The 17845-nt window shown below is 53.0% G+C and overlaps 7 protein-coding genes across 7 annotated transcripts; 5 read left to right on the forward strand and 2 right to left on the reverse strand.

Moving 5' to 3' along the window:
* Nucleotides 1-89: 89 nt before the first annotated feature.
* P153DRAFT_291196 (kinetochore protein nuf2) lies at nt 90-1595 on the forward strand (the record flags this gene model as incomplete). Its single annotated transcript, XM_033663758.1, has 3 exons — nt 90-182; nt 230-493; nt 567-1595. 3 exons carry the CDS (start codon nt 90-92, stop codon nt 1593-1595), a joined length of 1386 nt encoding a protein of 461 aa, XP_033523959.1.
* Nucleotides 1596-2966: 1371 nt separating this feature from the next.
* Nucleotides 2967-4675, forward strand: P153DRAFT_431501 (homocitrate synthase; the record flags this gene model as incomplete). Its single annotated transcript, XM_033672910.1, has 4 exons — nt 2967-3180; nt 3284-3382; nt 3442-3512; nt 3566-4675. 4 exons carry the CDS (start codon nt 2967-2969, stop codon nt 4673-4675), a joined length of 1494 nt encoding a protein of 497 aa, XP_033523960.1.
* A 537-nt stretch (nt 4676-5212) lies between these two features.
* On the forward strand, nt 5213-6515 carry P153DRAFT_340559 (isopentenyl-diphosphate delta isomeras-like protein 1; the record flags this gene model as incomplete). Its single annotated transcript, XM_033665880.1, has 3 exons — nt 5213-5438; nt 5533-5871; nt 5927-6515. 3 exons carry the CDS (start codon nt 5213-5215, stop codon nt 6157-6159), a joined length of 798 nt encoding a protein of 265 aa, XP_033523961.1. The 3' UTR covers nt 6160-6515.
* Nucleotides 6516-7763: 1248 nt separating this feature from the next.
* Nucleotides 7764-8677, forward strand: P153DRAFT_376006 (uncharacterized protein; the record flags this gene model as incomplete). The annotated part of the gene is made up of 2 exons (XM_033669621.1): nt 7764-8167; nt 8239-8677. The coding sequence occupies 2 exons, from the start codon at nt 7764-7766 to the stop codon at nt 8675-8677; spliced, it is 843 nt and encodes a 280-aa protein (XP_033523962.1).
* A 391-nt stretch (nt 8678-9068) lies between these two features.
* Nucleotides 9069-10929, forward strand: P153DRAFT_22019 (uncharacterized protein). Its single transcript, XM_033662619.1, has one exon. The coding sequence runs from the start codon at nt 9460-9462 to the stop codon at nt 10879-10881; it is 1422 nt and encodes a 473-aa protein (XP_033523963.1). The 5' UTR covers nt 9069-9459; the 3' UTR covers nt 10882-10929.
* P153DRAFT_21991 (uncharacterized protein) lies at nt 10929-11382 on the reverse strand. The gene has a single exon (XM_033662618.1). The coding sequence runs from the start codon at nt 11256-11258 to the stop codon at nt 10977-10979; it is 282 nt and encodes a 93-aa protein (XP_033523964.1). The 5' UTR covers nt 11259-11382; the 3' UTR covers nt 10929-10976.
* A 130-nt stretch (nt 11383-11512) lies between these two features.
* On the reverse strand, nt 11513-17745 carry P153DRAFT_316672 (uncharacterized protein). The gene is made up of 5 exons (XM_033664997.1): nt 17453-17745; nt 17181-17370; nt 16986-17128; nt 14913-16938; nt 11513-14860 (listed from the first exon to the last, which is right to left on the reverse strand). The coding sequence occupies exons 1-5, from the start codon at nt 17571-17573 to the stop codon at nt 11887-11889; spliced, it is 5454 nt and encodes a 1817-aa protein (XP_033523965.1). The 5' UTR covers nt 17574-17745; the 3' UTR covers nt 11513-11886.
* Nucleotides 17746-17845: the final 100 nt, after the last annotated feature.

A 17845-nucleotide genomic window follows, 5' to 3' on the forward strand; every position in this document is an offset into this window, starting at 1 on the left:
AGAAACACCACGACCACACCGCAAGACAGCACCCCAACGCCATACTACCGATCACCCCGATTAACTTGCACTCGCTGTAGTCTTTCAACATGTCGTACAATCCGCGCATGAGCACTATGCGCACCACGTCACACAATCAGCGCCCGCCAGCGGCCGTCGAGCAAGATACTTTCATGAATCTGGTATGCGCCTCACCCCTCTCTGACATATACCATGCTAATGTAAGTAGCCCGATGCAGAGATCGCCGGTTGCATCACAGATATTGGCATCAACTTCAGCGTCGCAGACCTCCAGAAACCCAACCCGCAAATCATCCAGAAGGTGTTTGAATGGCTAGCCGAGCTGTTGATGAACACAACACGCGAGGTTGTTGCGCCAGCGATGCGTGCCGCTGCAGAAGACTTGTGCGGAGACGACGCAGAAAGGCTTTACACAAGCGATACGCGAGACCTGATGGCCTTCTTCGTGATATTAAGGAAGCTACTGCGCGAGGTGCGCATTGTCGCCCCTCATGCTCAGAAACATGTGCATGAATAGTGAGGAGCAACAAGGCTAACAGCGGTAGTGCGGTATCCATGACTTCACTTTCAACGACCTCTATAAGCCGACACACGGGCGTCTTATCAAGATCCTTTCTTACATGATCAATTTCATTCGCTTCCGTGAATCACAAACCGAGGTCATCGACGAGCACTTCAACAAAGCAGAGCGCACTAAGCTTCGAATCGAGCAGCTATACGACGACAAGCAAGCAAAAGAGCAGCAGCTCGCCGATCTGGAGCGCAACCGCGCAGCCACCCAAAGGCTCATGCAAGAGAAGGAGAAGCGCAACAACGAGCTGAAGAACAGGCTTCTGGAGCTCAAGCGGGGTCAGGAGGCGGTTGCAGAAAAGCTTGAGCGAGCACGGGCTGAGCAAAGCCGACTCAAGGAGCTGCTGCAACACAAAGTGGAGAACAAAGAGAATGTTCAACGTGAAGTGCTAAAGTTAAGACCGTATACACAGCAGAGCCCTACAGCGCTAGAGGACTCGCTGCGCGATTCCAACGACCGCCTCGGAGCTGACAAAACACAAATCGACTCATTGGACCGTCGTGCTCGCGCTCTGCAGACTTCAACTGATTCGTTCGGCGTCGTAGCGAGCGATGTTACTTCCTGTACCCGCCTGCTGACGGATGTCCAAGCCGATCTTACGAAGGAAGAAGAAGAATTGTCAAAAGCAGCGAGACATAGAGACGCACTCGCAGATCGAAGCAACAACGTCCGCGATGTCGAACGGCAAGAAAGACTACTCCAGAAGCAATTGGGCAACGTCAACGCGCGGACAGGGAAGTTGAAGAACAAGGCAGACGAAGAAGCAGAGCGTGCTCGCCAGCGGATGGAAGAACTAAAGGATACACACAGCAAGTTGGCGGAAGAGAGGGGCGAAAAGGGCCGCGAGATGGAGCGGCGACGGGTCCGCATCGAGCAGACAGAGAAGAAGATGGCCGAACTCAAGGACAACATCGAGAACGAAGTGCATGCCGCCCACGACGAGTATCTGAAGATGGAGAGTCATATCAAACTCTACATCACCGAGATGGAGCAGAGCATTTGAGGTAAGCCCTACTCCCTCTCATACCACACCCTCGCTATGATTATTACCTTTTTAACCCTGAGTTACCTCGATGAGGACAAAACACGCACAACTTTAATACTCTTATGAGCACATACTACATGAAGTCATTGTACCTTGATTTATCGGAGAATGTGGAGCTAATCACCGAGTAGTTCCGTCGACATGGTTCGAGTGTTCATATTGGGCAGGTTAGAGTTGTTTTATAGACGCGTGACAACGGTGCTTGGGCGCTTTGGATTGGTTTGGCTATGGATTGGAGCGGTCGAGAAGTGATACCCTTATTCATGATGAACGAAATTCACGAATTCTCTTACGATATGTTTCCTTCGCAAGCGATGATTGCTGGAAAAGGCGGCTGTTGTGTAACTTGATGTGGAGCTCACAAGTCGTATCTCGTGTAAAGCGCTTGATGTGGTAACGACTCTCTCCTTGCTTTGTTTCTATCCAGGCGTTGGTCTCGACTTTCTACCCTTTGATACCCTCGTCGCGTAGACAGGCACGAATGCCAGATATAAAGACGGACACAACGCGTTCAGAGAATCTCTCATGCAGCCGTCTCTGCGGCACAGTCCGCTATACAATTACATACTTGGGAAACACGAGGTATCGGGGTTATTGTAAGAACGAGACCTTTCGGATGATGGATAGAGGGAAAGCTTGCGTGGACGGATGAGAAAGTTGGGGGGAGGGAAGTGAATCTCTCTGAGTCACTTAGGATGGCTGAAAGATTTCGATATGGCGAGACTGTAGAGTACCGGCGGCACGCAGATTGCTCGGAGGGCCGAATATATTACGAGAATAGACAACGAAATATACTACTGTATGGGAACAGCGATAGTGGTGTACTACGTTCCCGCTAGACAAGTCTCTCGTTCCACCCTCAGCTCAGACAAAGCGCAGAGCTACGCAGCATTGCATGCACTAAGGCTAGGAGTCGTTCCGACGTGCAGGATGTCAAACATGGACAGAGTGTTTGTGTCGCGTGCGATGTGGCAGTTTTCGTACAGGACGGCGAAGCGAGCACGGCGGTGGAAGCGACACCCCCGGCAGATTGTTGCTCGGCCGAGCAAGATGTGCCAGCATTTTCTCCTCGGGGTACGGCAAGCAGCAGCTTGGTTGCGGGGAGTTGATGCCGCTTGGCTGCATGACGAATGAGCTTCTCGTTGGTCGTCGAACCCCACATTGATTCGAGGTCCGGTCGCGGCCCACTTTGCTTTCATCATCGAGAATTTTGACTGACATTGATCTTTTTTGACTCACCTAGAAAGATCGGCCCTTCAAATATCTTCCACCTTCATCCACCGACTTAGCTTCCTACATTCTCACTCATACCCTCTCCCAACTGCAAATATGTGTGCGACTTGCGAATCGGCCACAGCGCCCGCCAATGGCACCAATGGCACCAATGGCAATGCGAATGGCTCCAGCAGCACCAACGACAGCAACGGCGACCGCAATGGCTACACTGGCATCAAGTCCTCGCACAACCCTCGCCTTTCCCACAAGAGCCCATACGCGCCCGTAGGCGATTTCCTCTCCAACGTCAGCCGCTTCAAGATTATTGGTACGTCATACTAGCTGCTGAGCGCAATCGGAGACGCATGTGGGCCGGCTGCGCCCGGAAGTTTTCATTGCAAGAAAGAAAGCTCGCTGACATTTGCCTGCAGAGAGCACACTACGTGAAGGCGAGCAGTTCGCCAATGCCTACTTCGACCTCGAGGCCAAGATCAAGATTGCTCGCGCGCTCGACGACTTTGGCGTAGACTGTACGGCTCCACCCCATGGCACTTTACACGCGGCATTGGATGACTGACCGCTCTTTCAGACATTGAATTGACTAGCCCTGCCGCATCCGAGCAGTCGAGGCGGGACTGCGAGGCCATCTGCAAGCTCGGCGTAAGTCCACAGCGTTGAGTTTATTTGCGGGCCCTAGCTGACCACTCCGCCAGCTGAAAGCCAAGATCCTCACCCACGTACGATGCCATCTTGAGGACGCCAAGATCGCAGTCGAGACTGGAGTCGACGGCCTCGATGTCGTTATCGGCACATCGAGCTACCTCCGCGAGCACAGCCATGGCAAGGACATGACATACATTAAGAACACCGCTCTCGAGGTCATCGAGTTTGTCAAGAGCAAGGGCAAGGAGATCAGATTCAGCTCCGAGGACTCGTTCCGATCAGACCTCGTAGACTTGCTCTCCATCTACAGCGCTGTCGACAAGGTTGGTGTCAACCGTGTTGGTATTGCTGATACCGTTGGCTGCGCATCTCCCCGTCAGGTCTACGACTTGGTGCGGACACTCCGCGGTGTCGTCTCCTGCGACATCGAGACACATTTCCACAATGACTCTGGGTGCGCTATTGCGAACGCTTTCTGTGCTCTGGAGGCTGGTGCCACTCACATTGACACCTCAGTCCTTGGCATTGGTGAGCGTAACGGTATCACCCCTCTTGGTGGCCTGATGGCTCGCATGATTGTTGCGGACCGCGATTACGTCCTCAGCAAGTACAACATCAAGAAGCTCAAGGACATCGAGGATCTCGTTGCCGACCTTGTTGAGGTGAACATTCCCTTCAACAACTACATCACTGGGTTCTGCGCCTTCACCCACAAGGCAGGTATCCACGCCAAGGCTATCCTCAACAACCCGTCGACGTATGAGATCATCAACCCCCAGGATTTCGGCATGTCTCGATATGTACACTTCGCTAGCAGACTCACGGGCTGGAACGCTATCAAGAGTCGTGCTGAGCAGCTCGAACTGAAGATGACCGACGCGCAGTACAAGGAGTGCACTACCAAGATCAAGGCTATTGCCGATATCCGCAAGATTGCACTCGACGACACAGACTCGATCATCCGCAGTTACTACCACAACCTGCACGCCAAGGAGGAGATTCCCCTTCTTCCAGGCCTGACAGACGAGGAGAAGCAGAAGTTCATTGATGCTGAGAAGGAGCTCAGCGGCGAGAAGGAGAAGAGGCAATTAGATGTTGCCGCGGATGCAGGAGCTGAAGTGCCATCTTCCAAGAAGACTAAGACAGTCACAGTCTCATGAGGGGTCGAATTAAGTGTAGAATGGGGGCTACCCTGGAGTTTTGTTGGCTTTCCTTTGACAAAGTTTGGGTGTTTGGTTTTTAGCATGTTTGCATATATTCCGAGTACGGAAAAAGTTCTTCTCATTTGGTCTGTTCTGATACCTCAGATTTATGAAAATCGAACGACTCATCAATGCATGTATAGACGTTATTAGATGTTTATGAGTAGAGTCGAATGACAATGACGAATGTGCTATCAAATTAGGCTTTGCTCTCTACATTGTGTTTGTATTCGTAATTGTAAAACGTGAGGTGTGACTCGTCGAATGTCAAATTTTCTGCCATTACGCTCAGCCTTGGATAAGATCAGGCGTTGTCTCACCGCGGAGGTCCGCCCCGCACGCAAGAGTTTAAACAAGCGCACGTGCTCACCCAGGGTCCAAGATAGCCAGGGGTTCGATGGCCGCTCTCGATCCATTGCCACGCCCGCCCTTGAATTCCTCTCCCACGAACCACTTGGACCCTTGGATTTCCCTTTTCCTGCCCGAGTCGCAACCATGAGTAGCATTGTGACTGTGACTGAGCAGCCTGTCATTACGGCGGAGAACGTTCTGCGCCTCTTCCCCGAAGTCAACACCACGCTTATTGGGGGCGCGCATAACTCGGCGACCAGTGATAGCGCGCTGCAGGGTTATGATGAGGAGCAGATTCGCTTGATGGATGAGGTGTGCATTGTGCTGGATAATGACGATGTGCCGATTGGGAGTGCGACGAAGAAACTTTGTGAGTGGTTAGGGGGACTGTTGTGGATATAGCTATGATGAAGGAGGATATGGAATATTATCTATGCGAACTGTTACTGACAAAGACGATGCAGGCCACCTCATGGAGAACATCGACCGAGGACTCCTCCACCGCGCTTTCTCCGTCTTCCTCTTCGACTCGCAGAACCGCCTTCTCCTCCAGCAGCGCGCGACCGAGAAGATCACTTTCCCCGATATGTGGACAAATACTTGCTGCTCGCACCCTCTCGGCATACCTGGAGAGACTGGCGTCGGGCTCGAGGCGTCGGTACAGGGTGTGCGTCGCGCCGCGGTGCGCAAGTTGGACCACGAGCTGGGCATCAAGCCTGAGCAAGTGCCTATTGACGACTTCAAGTTCCTCACGCGGATACATTACAAGTCGCCCAGCGACGGGAAGTGGGGCGAGCATGAGAGTGAGTCTCGACTACACGCAATGGCTACTGAAGTGCAGAACTAATATCACCATAGTTGACTACATCCTGTTCATCAAGGCCGATGTTGATCTGAATGTCAACCCCAACGAAGCCCGTGACTCGCGTTGGGTGAGCCAGGATGATTTGAAGACCATGTTCAAGGATCCGTCGCTCAAGTTCACGCCGTGGTTCAAGCTCATCTGCGAGAGCATGCTGTATGAGTGGTGGAACCATCTTGATTCGGGCCTGGAGAAGTACATGGGCGAGACGGAGATCCGACGCATGTAAATGGCAAAAGACATCCTCGATATCCAAGGACGAGCACTTGTACTTGCGAAGGAATGATCAGAAAGTCCTTACAAAGAGAACTTCATAGTGTGCATTGCCTGGAAGATATACAACACGCGCAGGCTGATTTGGCTCATGCATAGTAATAGATACCATCGTTGCGACTTAATACAACTGTCAACCATTCAATTCCTTATCGAGCGCGCCTTCAATACTCGCTTCACTATCATTATCTTCCTATGACCAACATCGTCACGCGGGAGGCGATCATTTGATAGACGACTGGCGGAGGTCGAATCCGATCAATCATTGCGTGGAGAAATTTCAGGCGATTGCCGATAGCGACGTCTAGTTGGAACGAATGCGACGGCGGTTAACCCAATGTAGGAGGTACAAGCGAGCATCTACCTCCCCACACTTTCACACGAGCGCCACACCCTGCACTCCCCACTGAACACAGCGTCGTAGGCTTGGATCTACAGTAAAGACAACCATCTAGAAGCATCTGGATGGCCCATCAAGCTACCTGTGATGGTAAGGTCGAGCGGCTTCCACTCGAAAAGTGAGGCTGAATACCGCCGGAGGTTGATAACAGTGAACGTTCAACTGGTCGAGCTAATGTCACCTGGATAGCTCCCGCTGCAAGCTTACCACGGACTCCACCTCTGTCTGCATAGCTCGGGGTATTGACAAGGTTTGGGGTGGAAGTATATCAACATATGTATCCCATCTTTGTTCTCCCCTCGACGAACATCCTCATCTCCCTTCTCCTCTGTCGTCACTTTTCCTCATCCTCCTCTGCACCGGCATTCCCTGATTTTACCGCCTGCCCCCCACGACACGTACATCCCGCTAAAGCAAGACACTCTCATCCTACACGATACGCAACCCCTCTCGACGTACGGGCTCAAGCCAAGCGGGCGTACAGCAGTGTTGTCACTGGTCTTGTGACAAGTCATCGGCGCGTCCGAAAGCAGGCCCGATACTTCCTCGACCACACGTTGTGGTCCACCCACGCACGAGGCTGCACATCGATAACCAGCTGCACATACTGCACATTTGACGAGACGATTGATCGTCAGTCGTAACCGCTTGAAACCCTTCTTAAGGCCGCTTGTCGAGCATCACCTATTGATGTCGGTTGATTCACGTCAAGCCTTTACTTCTCTACGCTACCCTTCTCGAGTCGAAACCGTCTCGAGATCGCAGCTCTCTAAAGTACACACGGGAGATAGTACGCGTCCGGCCGAACATAGTAGTTGTTCATCGAAAACGAAAAGGTATACAATGGCAGGCACTCGAGAGAGAGTCACGGCTCTTTCTGCCCCAGCCCAGCCCAGCCCAATTTTTTGCCATGCTGCGCAAACCAGACTAATGGTAAGAGTAGTGTTGTTTGAACTCGAACGTCTTTTCTTCTCTTCTGCCGTAAGAAAAACACCAACCCACGTTCAAGTGACTGATCTTCTTCTTCCTCTTCTTCCGGGCTTGCGGCCTCGTCTACACCGAATAACCTTCACGCTGGCGTATACGACTGTCCCAATCATCAAACGAAGCGGCAGATCACACTTGAATACTAGTAGAAGCTTACAGCACAACCCGCAATCATGGCGAAGTCATTCCCTCCTGTCGCACCCGTGGCCTGCAGCGTTGGCTTTGTTGAATCGAAGTCAGCCCTGAAGTCGGCCAATGCGCTGTTGGTCAATGATGTGCCTACGAGTTTCAGAATGTTCAAGCAGGAGCCTGCTACTGCTGCTACTACTGTTCCTCCGCTGACTGACGGGGTGCGTCTGGTCACGGCGGCAGAGTACAAGCAAGCGGCTGCCTGTCTGGCTGATGCTTTTGCTGAGGACGATGTGGCTCGGTACTTTATCGATGTGCTTGACCGTGAGCACTGGTCTGCAGAGGAGAAGTGGGCGCTGCATGTGGAGATTCTCGAATACATCACGTATGCTCACATCCTCAAGGGACTGGTGACGACAGTCGGGGACTTTGAAGCCGTGGCGCTGTGGTAGATTTTCCCCCTTCACTACATCTGTTTTGTCATCTATTACTCGGTCAGACTGATGTTTTTACGAACAGGCTGCCCCCGGGCCAGAACATGGACGACTACATGACCATATTCCGCAGCGGCATGTGGCGCCTCAACTACCGCCTCTCACCCGAAGGCAAACGCCGCTTCTTCGACGAATTCCTGCCCCTCCTCCACGACACCATGCACATGACGTTGAACGAGCGCGAAAACGAAGTCTGGTACCTCGTCTACCTTGGCACCAGGACCAGCGGGCGCGGCAAGGGCCATGCGAGGAAGCTCATCGAACATGTGACCAAGCTGGCAGACCGGGAGGGCAGGGCCTGCTACCTCGAGTCGAGTAATGTCGTCAACGTGCCGATTTACCGCAAGTTTTTGTTCGAGGAACGCCGCACGATTCATTTGCAGCGTGGTGAGAAGAATATCTCCCTTGACATTATGGTTAGGGAACCTGTTGTGAAGGGGAAGCAGATGGTGGGTGGGCTGTAGGCGCGTGATGAGGAGAGATGTGTGAGGGGACTGAGCATCGCTTCAACACGGTTGGCTTGGCCCCCCTGGCGAATGAGGTAGACTGATCGACGGCGTGGAGTTTGAGCGTGTTCTTCAACAGAACTTTGGTTGCTATTGTATGTCGTTTTCCACCATAAATTGCTTGAATTAGTCGAAATCACGAAATTTGCAGTACATATATTGATTTGCATCGTGAGTAGCTTTTGGGAGTCGTTATCTGCCAATGATGGGCCCGACAGGGGGGATCCCGGTGATCGCCCAAAAACGCCTACCCACGAGAGATTGCCAGGGTAGGGTGATGAATGGGAGAGGGCTGTGCATGAAAAGTGGCAGAAGGCAGATGGGCATTTTGCGGGACTTGAAACGTCGTGTAACTTGTGGAATCTCCCTGTTGTCCAGCTTCACCGCGTCTTCTCGCTTGTTTACTCTCAAACTCTCACTCACTCTCACTTACTCACCTGTATACCTAGACGCTGACGCTGACGCCAACGCTCGCTTTTTCGTGATTACTGCATCGTAGTCGTCGTCTGGTAGCGGGCTAATCGATAGAGTACCACGGATAGCAAGGCTTCCCCACCCGCTGCACCCCGCAAGCCTTGCCCTTGCCCTTGCGCGTGTCTGCGTCTGCGTCTTTGCAGCCTGCCAGCACATCGACGGGGAATCCTACGAGAAATCCTGCACTGACTGCACCGCGACGTTTCCCCCCGACCGCTCTTCCGTATCTTCAACCACAACTACCACCGCAAACCACCACCACGGCCATGGTTACCCAGCGCCGCTACTCCGTCACGGGCCAGACTCCGCCCGACGACGCCGAGGCCATGAAAGCGCGCTCCCCGAAGCTCCAGCCGCTCGACACCAGCGTGCAGACGACGAGCTGCGTGCTGTGCGAGGGTGGGCCCGACAGCGACGACAGCGGTGCAGAGCAGGCGCGTGGGCGCAAGATCAACATGGCCGTGGCACGCGTCTTGGAGCCTGCTCGACGCCGCCCGTCCTCGCGCTCACGGCACTCGTGCAAGCGCTCCGCCACACAGCTGCCCTCGCCCTCGTCGCCGTCCCGCGAGATGCCGCCCAAGATGGCGCGCTTCAACAGCTTGGCTTATGTCGACGACGCCGCCATGGACTCCGACTCCGACTCGGATGTCTCGGATGCCACGGATGTGTTGCGTGAGCTGGATGACGTGGATGTGGATGCGGGCTTCGAGAGCCAGCCGACGTCGCTCCCCTCGACGCCCGACTACTGGCTGCCGTCGAGCGCGTTGAGCCTGCCCGACGCGCCGAGCCTGGAGCAGCTGCAGCTGTGCGCTGCGGAAGGCGATGACGACGATGCGGACGAATGCATGGAAGCCGAGGACTACGCCCTATCCATCTCGCACTCGCGCAACCACAGCCTGGACAACGTGCGTCGGGACGAGAAAGCAGTGCTGCAGCAGCACTGGGCTGTCTTCCAGCAGTCGCTCGCCCTGCACGAGTCCAAAGCCATCCACCTCGAGCGCGTCGACGACGACACACCACCGCCGCTCCCCAACACGCACCACATCCCCCCCACCACCTTCCTCACCCTCCCCCCCGAAATCAGACACAACATCTACCGCCACTGCGCCAAGCTCGTCGTCGACCGCCCCCTCGTCTACTGCGTATCCACCTTCACAGCCGAAATGCAGCACCCACTCGCCTCCGTCTCACGCCTCGTCCGCGCCGAAACCCTCGCAATCTTCTACAGCCACAACACCTGGACCATCAAAGTCGAGTTCAAAATCATGTACGAAGCTTTCCAGGACTGGATCATCCGCCTCGGCTCCGGCGCAGGCCAGCTGCGTATCCTCACCCTCTCCGTTCGCGGCACGCTGTTCCGCCCCCGAAAAACTCACCCCGCTACGCTGAATTTGCATCAAGGACATGGGCAACTACCGATTATACCTGCACCGAGAGAAGACGCATACTGTCCCCCCGACGGAGATGCAAGTTTTAGCATCGACTTGAGCGAAAAGTTCTCGGGCGGTCGCGTCCGCATCGTGCGTAATGACGGGACAAAAGACGCTGGTGAGTCGGCGTTGCTTGCGCTCTCCAAGCTCGTGGAGGGGTTGTGGGAGAAGCGCCGCGCTGGGACGTTGCATGGGCAGGACTGGGTCGACGCTGTGGATCGCTTTTTGACGCATGTTGGGGGGTGGGCGGCCATGTAGCGCCTACTTTACATGTGGATGATGGTGACGAGGATGAGGTATGTCTAGCACTTTTTTTTCTCTATCTTTTTATCGCGCTTTTTGTTATTGGCGTTTTATCTGCCGTGCTGGGATGTGCGGTGCGGTACGGTACGGTGCGGTGCATTTTCAGCGTTGCGGCGTTTGATGGCTACTTGGGAAAAGGAGTGGGGTGGGTTTCCATCTGCTTTGTGCTGCGTTGAGTGGAGTTGTTTTGGCGTTTTTTTTTGGTATGTCTGGACTGGACTGGACTGGGCATGCTGGGGCGAAATGTGGGGATGAATTAATGCTTGCTTGCGTGGCTGGGGGGGTGGGTGGGTTGAGGCGAGGGAGACATGGAGGGAGATATGGATTAACATGGGGGATGGAGATGAACTGACTCAGATGGATGGATGGATGAACGGATCTGAGATAATATACCCCGACGCTGCCTTTTCGATATTGGTCGATCGATCAATCAATCAATTATTCAACTATCCTTGATGCTTTGAAAACTTGTGCATGTACGACAATATTACTAAAGTGACAACTTTAACCAAAGACGGTGTAGCACAGCACAGCACACGACGAGCAAGACACTCACCATCCGTTGAATCAACACACAATCTACAAAGCGAGAATACAATATATTCATCGAATATCTAGAAGTTAGAAGCTAGAAGTTAGAAGCTAGAAGAACTACCCCATACATGCTCAAAAACTCCAGCACCCTCGATACTATGAAGAACCCCCCCTAATCTACCGATGAAGAGAACATAAAACGACGACGCCAAATACACCACATGCATGCCATGCCATGCAAGCAATCCACGCATCAAAACCAAGCCAAGGGGGTATCTCCGATGATGATGACGACGATGAAACCCACCTGCGTAACGCCGTAAAAGGAAGAATTGAAAGAAAGGCAGAAAAGAAGGGGGAAAAACTTTTCTCCACACCGCCACCACTTCAGGGAGTAGAATGAAAAAAAAACAAGAGTCAAGGCACCTACTCCGACTCATCATCGCCCTCAGGCGTCCTAGAACTCCTCTTCTTGCCCTTCGCGCCACCCAGCGGCCTACTTCTAGCCTTCTTCGGCGTATTCCCCAAACTAACATTATTCTTCCTCTTCCTGCCGCGGCCACTAGTAGGAACGGGCGCGCTCGCCTCGCCGTTATCAGGCGGCGTCTCATATCCAGCGGCAAAGGCCGTTTCGTCATCATCCTCGTCGTTGCCGACTTTCGCTTCGCTATCGACGTTGAGCAGGTCAGCGAAGTCGTAGCACTGCTTGACCATTGCTTCGCGGGAGGCGAGCGCGCTCATGATAGGGGTGAGGCGCTCCCAGAGCTCTTTGCCGGAGATGAAGTTGTTGCGTTGGGCGGGCTTTGCGTATTCTTTCTGCGGGATGCGGCCGCTGAATTTTGCGGTGTAGCAGCGCCGGACAAAGGTGCGTGTTTCCCATACCATTTGTAGGATCATGCAGGCTGTTGTGATTGTGCGGAGGCGGGCATCGTCGATGGTTGGCTGGGCGATTTGTGATGGTATCGGGGCTGGGGTGAGACTGGTCGGGAATGCTAGGTTCATGTCGGCGCTGTGGTGGAATTGATGCTGGAAGTGTTCTTGACTCGGTGGCAGCGGCTGCTCTAGGCCAATAAACTGCTTCGGCATCTCGGTTTCGATAGCTAATGCCACGGCAGGTCCGGTGTTCTTGAAGATAATAGCCTCGACTGCGTTGAGGAAAACAGCCAGTTCCTCGAGGCGCGGGAAGTCGAGCAAGCTCAAGTTTTCCAGACAAAAGCGCGCAAAGAGAATAGCGTCAGGAATCTCCCCATCAGCCTTCAACTTCGACAGATCAAAGTCGATCTGCTTGCACACATTCTCGACGAATCGTTTGATGGTAGCCTTCTTACCAATCTTCAAAGCTTCGAACAGTCTGGCGAGCTTGGGGCTATACTTCTCCTCAACCATTCCATGAGGATCGTTGAAGATATCCCGCTGGTAGTTGAAGGCCAGACGCACAGCTTGCATGTACTCCTTTTCGAGGTACGATTCTTGTTTCTCATGAATCCGCCTGTGTTCCAAAGAAGCCGTCTGCGCGATTTTGCTGTTCGAAGAGGTCCCCAGAGCAACAAGCGCAGCACCGCATTCCTTAGGATGAACCAAACCCTGTCGACTGATGCTAGCAATGATATTGGTCGCAAGCTCCGCAAGCTGGTTCTTGTTCTTCAGTGCGACGTCCACAAAATCTGTCAAAAACTTTTGAGCCAGGTGTAGTGTCGCAGAGTCATTCTCGTTGGCCACGAACGATGTCTCTAGGCGTGCGGAGCCATTGACAGCCCCACTGCCTACAGCGATCTCCGCACCAGTCTCAGAACGTCGCTCGGCAAACGTGAAGTACTCATTGAAGAACGTGAGAGCCACATGCTTCAGCTGGTCGTTATCCTGGTTGACAAAGACGAGCTTAACAACCTTCTCCACTTCTCCGCGCATGAAGAGCTCAGGTGACTGCTGGCAGATTTCACCCATGCTCAGCAATGCCTGCTCTCGAATGTCCATGCCCCATGTTTGCATTGTAAATGGTCGGACGGAATCCAGAAGAAGGAGAGCGGCTGACGATTTCCCAGCTAGCAGAGGTTGCATTTGCTTTTCTGTAGCCTGCTGCTTGCTGATGAAGTTGCGGGCTTGCAAGACAATCCTTTCCCGAAACCTGTCAATGTATTGATCAAAAGTACAGACCTTCCCGAATGTGCCTAGGAGAATCAGATAGGAACCGATTTTGATGCGCTTCTCCATTGCTTGCTCCTTGGTCAAGGATGTGAAGGGTCGTATCTGGCAGATAATCGATGAAATTGTCGCAAACAGCTTAGTCAAGCCTTCATCCGCCATGGGGCTAACAATCCATAAGCAATGAGCGACATGGACAAGAGTCTCTCTGCTCGTGGGTTGCCCTTGAGCTGCCCACATAGCAAGCCTGGAGATCATCCGCATCAAATTCGCTCGCACTTCTTCCGCAAATGCCTGCTGAAGCGCGGGGAGGTTCGGGAAGACATGCCGGAAGATAGTGACCGTGGGTTGCACCAAGAGAAGATCTTCCTCGGTGGCAAGATCTTTGATGTAAAGCTTCAACAACTGGACCTGATCCATGGTAAACAAAGTCGACCTGATTTTGGCGAAGATGCTGAGAGCGCTCAATATGTGTGCTTGTGGCTTCGCTCCCGGCATAGATTCAGGACTGATTACTCCGTCAATCATGTCAGCAACAAGGTTCTGGCAGAATTGCAGATTCTTAGTCGGGGCCTTGGCTTCAGAAGACAAGGCATGTAGGAAAAACTTCTCGAAAGCTTCTAAGTGCATTGGTGACCCATGGATCTTCTGAGTGACGTCGATCATGAGCGAGGCCCTCTGTACGCGATCAAGTCGGAGGTGGTTTTCATCTGCCTTGGCGCTAGACGTTGTAGAGCTCAGCCAGATCTCCTCGAGGACGTTACGACTCAGCTCTGCAATAGCCTTCTCGTCGTCCTGCGAAGGTAGAAGCAGTGAAGCGGCGATTTGTAGCCTGTTGTGTTGTTGGGTCGGACCAACATAAATGTCCTTCAGAAGCTTGATGGCTTTCTTCTTAGGAGCGTTGGACGTATCCAGAGTGAGGCTGAGAATGCTGGGAAGAAAGTGGCGTTCCAACGAGGGATCCTGCTCCAGGCATTTCGATACCAAGGAAAGAGTGTGATCACGAACCATTGGTGAGTTGTCTGAAAACTGACCCACCATACCCTTGATGGTCTGTTCGTCAATGATGCGGGGGTCCTTTTCAATCAACTGTTCCAGCCCAGTCATGCCTCTTGACCGGAGTTTTGAAGAGTTCTTATCTCGGCTGTATTGTAGCATTGTGTTGACCATTCGAGGAATGAACTTGCAGACTGGACTCTGCAGTGTGACAATGCCAGCGGCAAGTTTGCTCTGGTGCTCAGTGACGGCTTGATACTTACTGATGAACTGTTAGCAAACATCATCCTGCGAATTGGAGTGGATATACTTACTACTCCCGAGCGAGCCACTTCGAATCCATAATCATAGATTCCAAGCGGTCCTGTAAGTGCTGAGCCGCTTGTGGACGAGGCGCATCTGTATCCTGCTCCGAAAAGGCTCGAATAACCGAATCGAGCCACAAAGTGACGTGACAACCGCTGACAGACTGGAGATGAGGGTCCTCCTGACCAGGCTGCCACTCCAGATAGTCGTTCAGCGATTCGACAAGCATCCGGTACGGGCCATCGAATGCGAGCAGATCCATGTCGTGAAGGACTCCATTCAAAGCATCATCCGCGAGACGGTCTAGTTTTGAAGATAGATCTGACTGTGAAATGTCCAGACCACGCTTAAGTTGCTTCAAACGGTGCTTGAAGTCAATAACACCACAGCCCATCTTTGCCATCGTCGCAAGAGCCATGTCCTTGTCAACCACAGATACCTTGGTAGCATTCTCACCCTGGAGCATGGAGACCATGCGAGCGAGCAGCTGGTAGATAAGTAGAACAGCAGCAGGCCATTCGGGAGAACCAAGAACGTTACAAAAGTCTTCAATGAAGAGATCCAATAGGTTGCGGAAGGGTTTGTCGCCTGTTTTGGAAACGTTCGAAGCTCTGTCGATGAGAGACTGAGCAATGTGAGCAGCGATCTGATTGGCGTTGGCCATTAGCTCTTTGGCAATCTGATCTGGTGAGCGACCACCTTTTCCTCTCTTCCTCTTCTCTGGAATGGAAGTTCCTGGCTCGTAATCGCTAACCTCTTCCTCGTGCATATCGTTGCTTGCTCCTTTTTGAGTTTCTCTGTTCATCGCGGCAACCTGAATGAAGCGCATGAACAGCGCAGATATAGACATAATAGGCACTTCACGTGCTGACTTGAACTGTCTGGCGCTCGCCTTCTTATCGGGCAGCTTCTCCAAATTGCTAAGAATGCCGTTGAGAATGGAGGACCTTTGTTCTGCGTGTCGAGCAAATATTTGAGCAATGACATTCATAGCCTTCTGGCGAAACTGTTCAAATTTCTGGATGCCAAACACCGAATCCTTCTCAGAATCGCTGTTCTGTTCCACGAGCAGTTCTAGTGACAGGTATTCCATGACATTCAGCGCGCGATCTGAGAGATTGAATTTGCCGATCAAAGTAGCGAAATGGCTGAAAACGCTCCCGCACAACGTCAGAACCGCAAGCAAATCCTTTCTCTGACCAGTCGCAGTACTGAACAAATTTTGTGAGCTGCCAATACGTCGGGACTGAACAACTGGAATTATGCACTCATCCTTGATCGCCTTGATGAGGTTAATGATCACATCGATGATCTCTTCACGACGCATTCGATAATCGTCGCGTCCCTCTATCATGGTGTTCAACACAAGCTTGGACGCTTTGAGCGCGAACTTGGCCTTCTCGAGACTCTCGGACCAGTTGAGCTCCTCATCATCTCGAGGAAATAACCCAAGTTGACTAGTCGAATTGATCGCCGGCTCTAATAGCGACTGAATTTGCATGACTAGGTCCACAGGGAGAACGGCAAAGCGGCCAAGGTTAGTGACAGTTGAGATCCTGTCAGAAAGGTGGTTCATCGCCTTGGGGAGAAGAACGTTGAATTCAGCGTCGGCGGTTGAGACTCGCGAGAAGTTCTCCGAGGCATCCATGTCATCCTTTTCCTCAGACAAGCCCTCTACATAAGACTGCAGTTCCTCGATTTTTCTGTCGGCGATCTCTCGTTCATGGGGTCGTAGGGCAGTGGCGCCGCTCTCTACCTTTTTCTGCGACGGGCTCTCAGTCACCTCGACATTGTCATATCGCTTGTACTCTTCGTGACGGACGCTCTTAGACTTTATCAGCACAAGAGGCGCTTTTGTGGAAGCGGAGGGTGGTGCGCTGAGCGTGTGCGAGAGATTCGCATTTTGCGTAGACGCAATGCCATTAAGGCTGGCGAACTGTGTCTGAGGGACAGGCCGTGGCGGCTGTGGGGGCGCAGCTTTCCGAGGAGGTACGTAGTACTGTCGAGGCCGTTCAGCAGTCTTGACACCGAGTGCTGGTATTGTTAGCAGGTGACGCAACGCGGGTAACGATGGAGCTCACGCGTGAAGCTCATGTTTGTTTGCTTCAGCAACAGGCTCGCGAAAGGGCTGAGGGCAGATGTATAGTCGGAAACTGAGCCTTTTGTCTCCTTCGTAGGACTTTCGGGCGGAGGCGTTACGAGTTGCGGCATTGGCTTGAATTCGCTAGAAGATGGTCAACTCTCAGTCTCACCCAGCGGAGATTGTTGATCCTTACAATTGCGTCAGCTCGTCCGGGTCCAGTAATTCTTGAAGCTGCCGAAGCGTGTTGTTCAGGTGCTGAGCTGTCGATTGACCCTTGATCTCATCGTTCAGAATACTGATTGCCTTCGTCGCAGCGTTTCGTTGGTCTGGTGTCAGAGTGGAGGGAGGAGTCGGCGGTTCGGCGGATGGGAACGGGATGATGTCTGCAATCTGTTAATTTACTGTGAAAATCCAGGTGAGAGAGCAACGCTTGAGCGATAGTTTGGGTGAAGGCGAGCTACTGACCCGGCGAGAAAGGGACTATCGAGGTAAAGGGTGAGTACGGAATAGCCTCGTCCACGGTAGGCGGCGGACGGTATGGTAGCCCGCCGCCATTATGCCAGTGGTCATTCCCGTAACCAGCCATGATGCGCCTGTGGAGTGTTGCGGCAGCGTAGGTTTGGTGTGCAGGCAACGAGGGTTGACAGAGTGCGTGGATGTGTGATTTGGCGAGTCACTACGGCGGCAACAACAGACGCATGGCGGAACAGAGCAGGTTGCCGTCGGTGATGCGTCTGTATCGTCGGGGAGTGCAGTGCTGGTCGCGGGCTAGGCAGAGTGAAAGCCATTGATGGGGACCTGCGCCTTCCAATTCGGACGCGTCTGACCGCCTGCCCCTTGCGCTCTAGCTGCGGAAGC

This window comes from Dothidotthia symphoricarpi (genome assembly GCF_010015815.1).
Source record: "Dothidotthia symphoricarpi CBS 119687 unplaced genomic scaffold P153scaffold_10, whole genome shotgun sequence".
NCBI lineage: Eukaryota > Fungi > Ascomycota > Dothideomycetes > Pleosporales > Dothidotthiaceae > Dothidotthia > Dothidotthia symphoricarpi.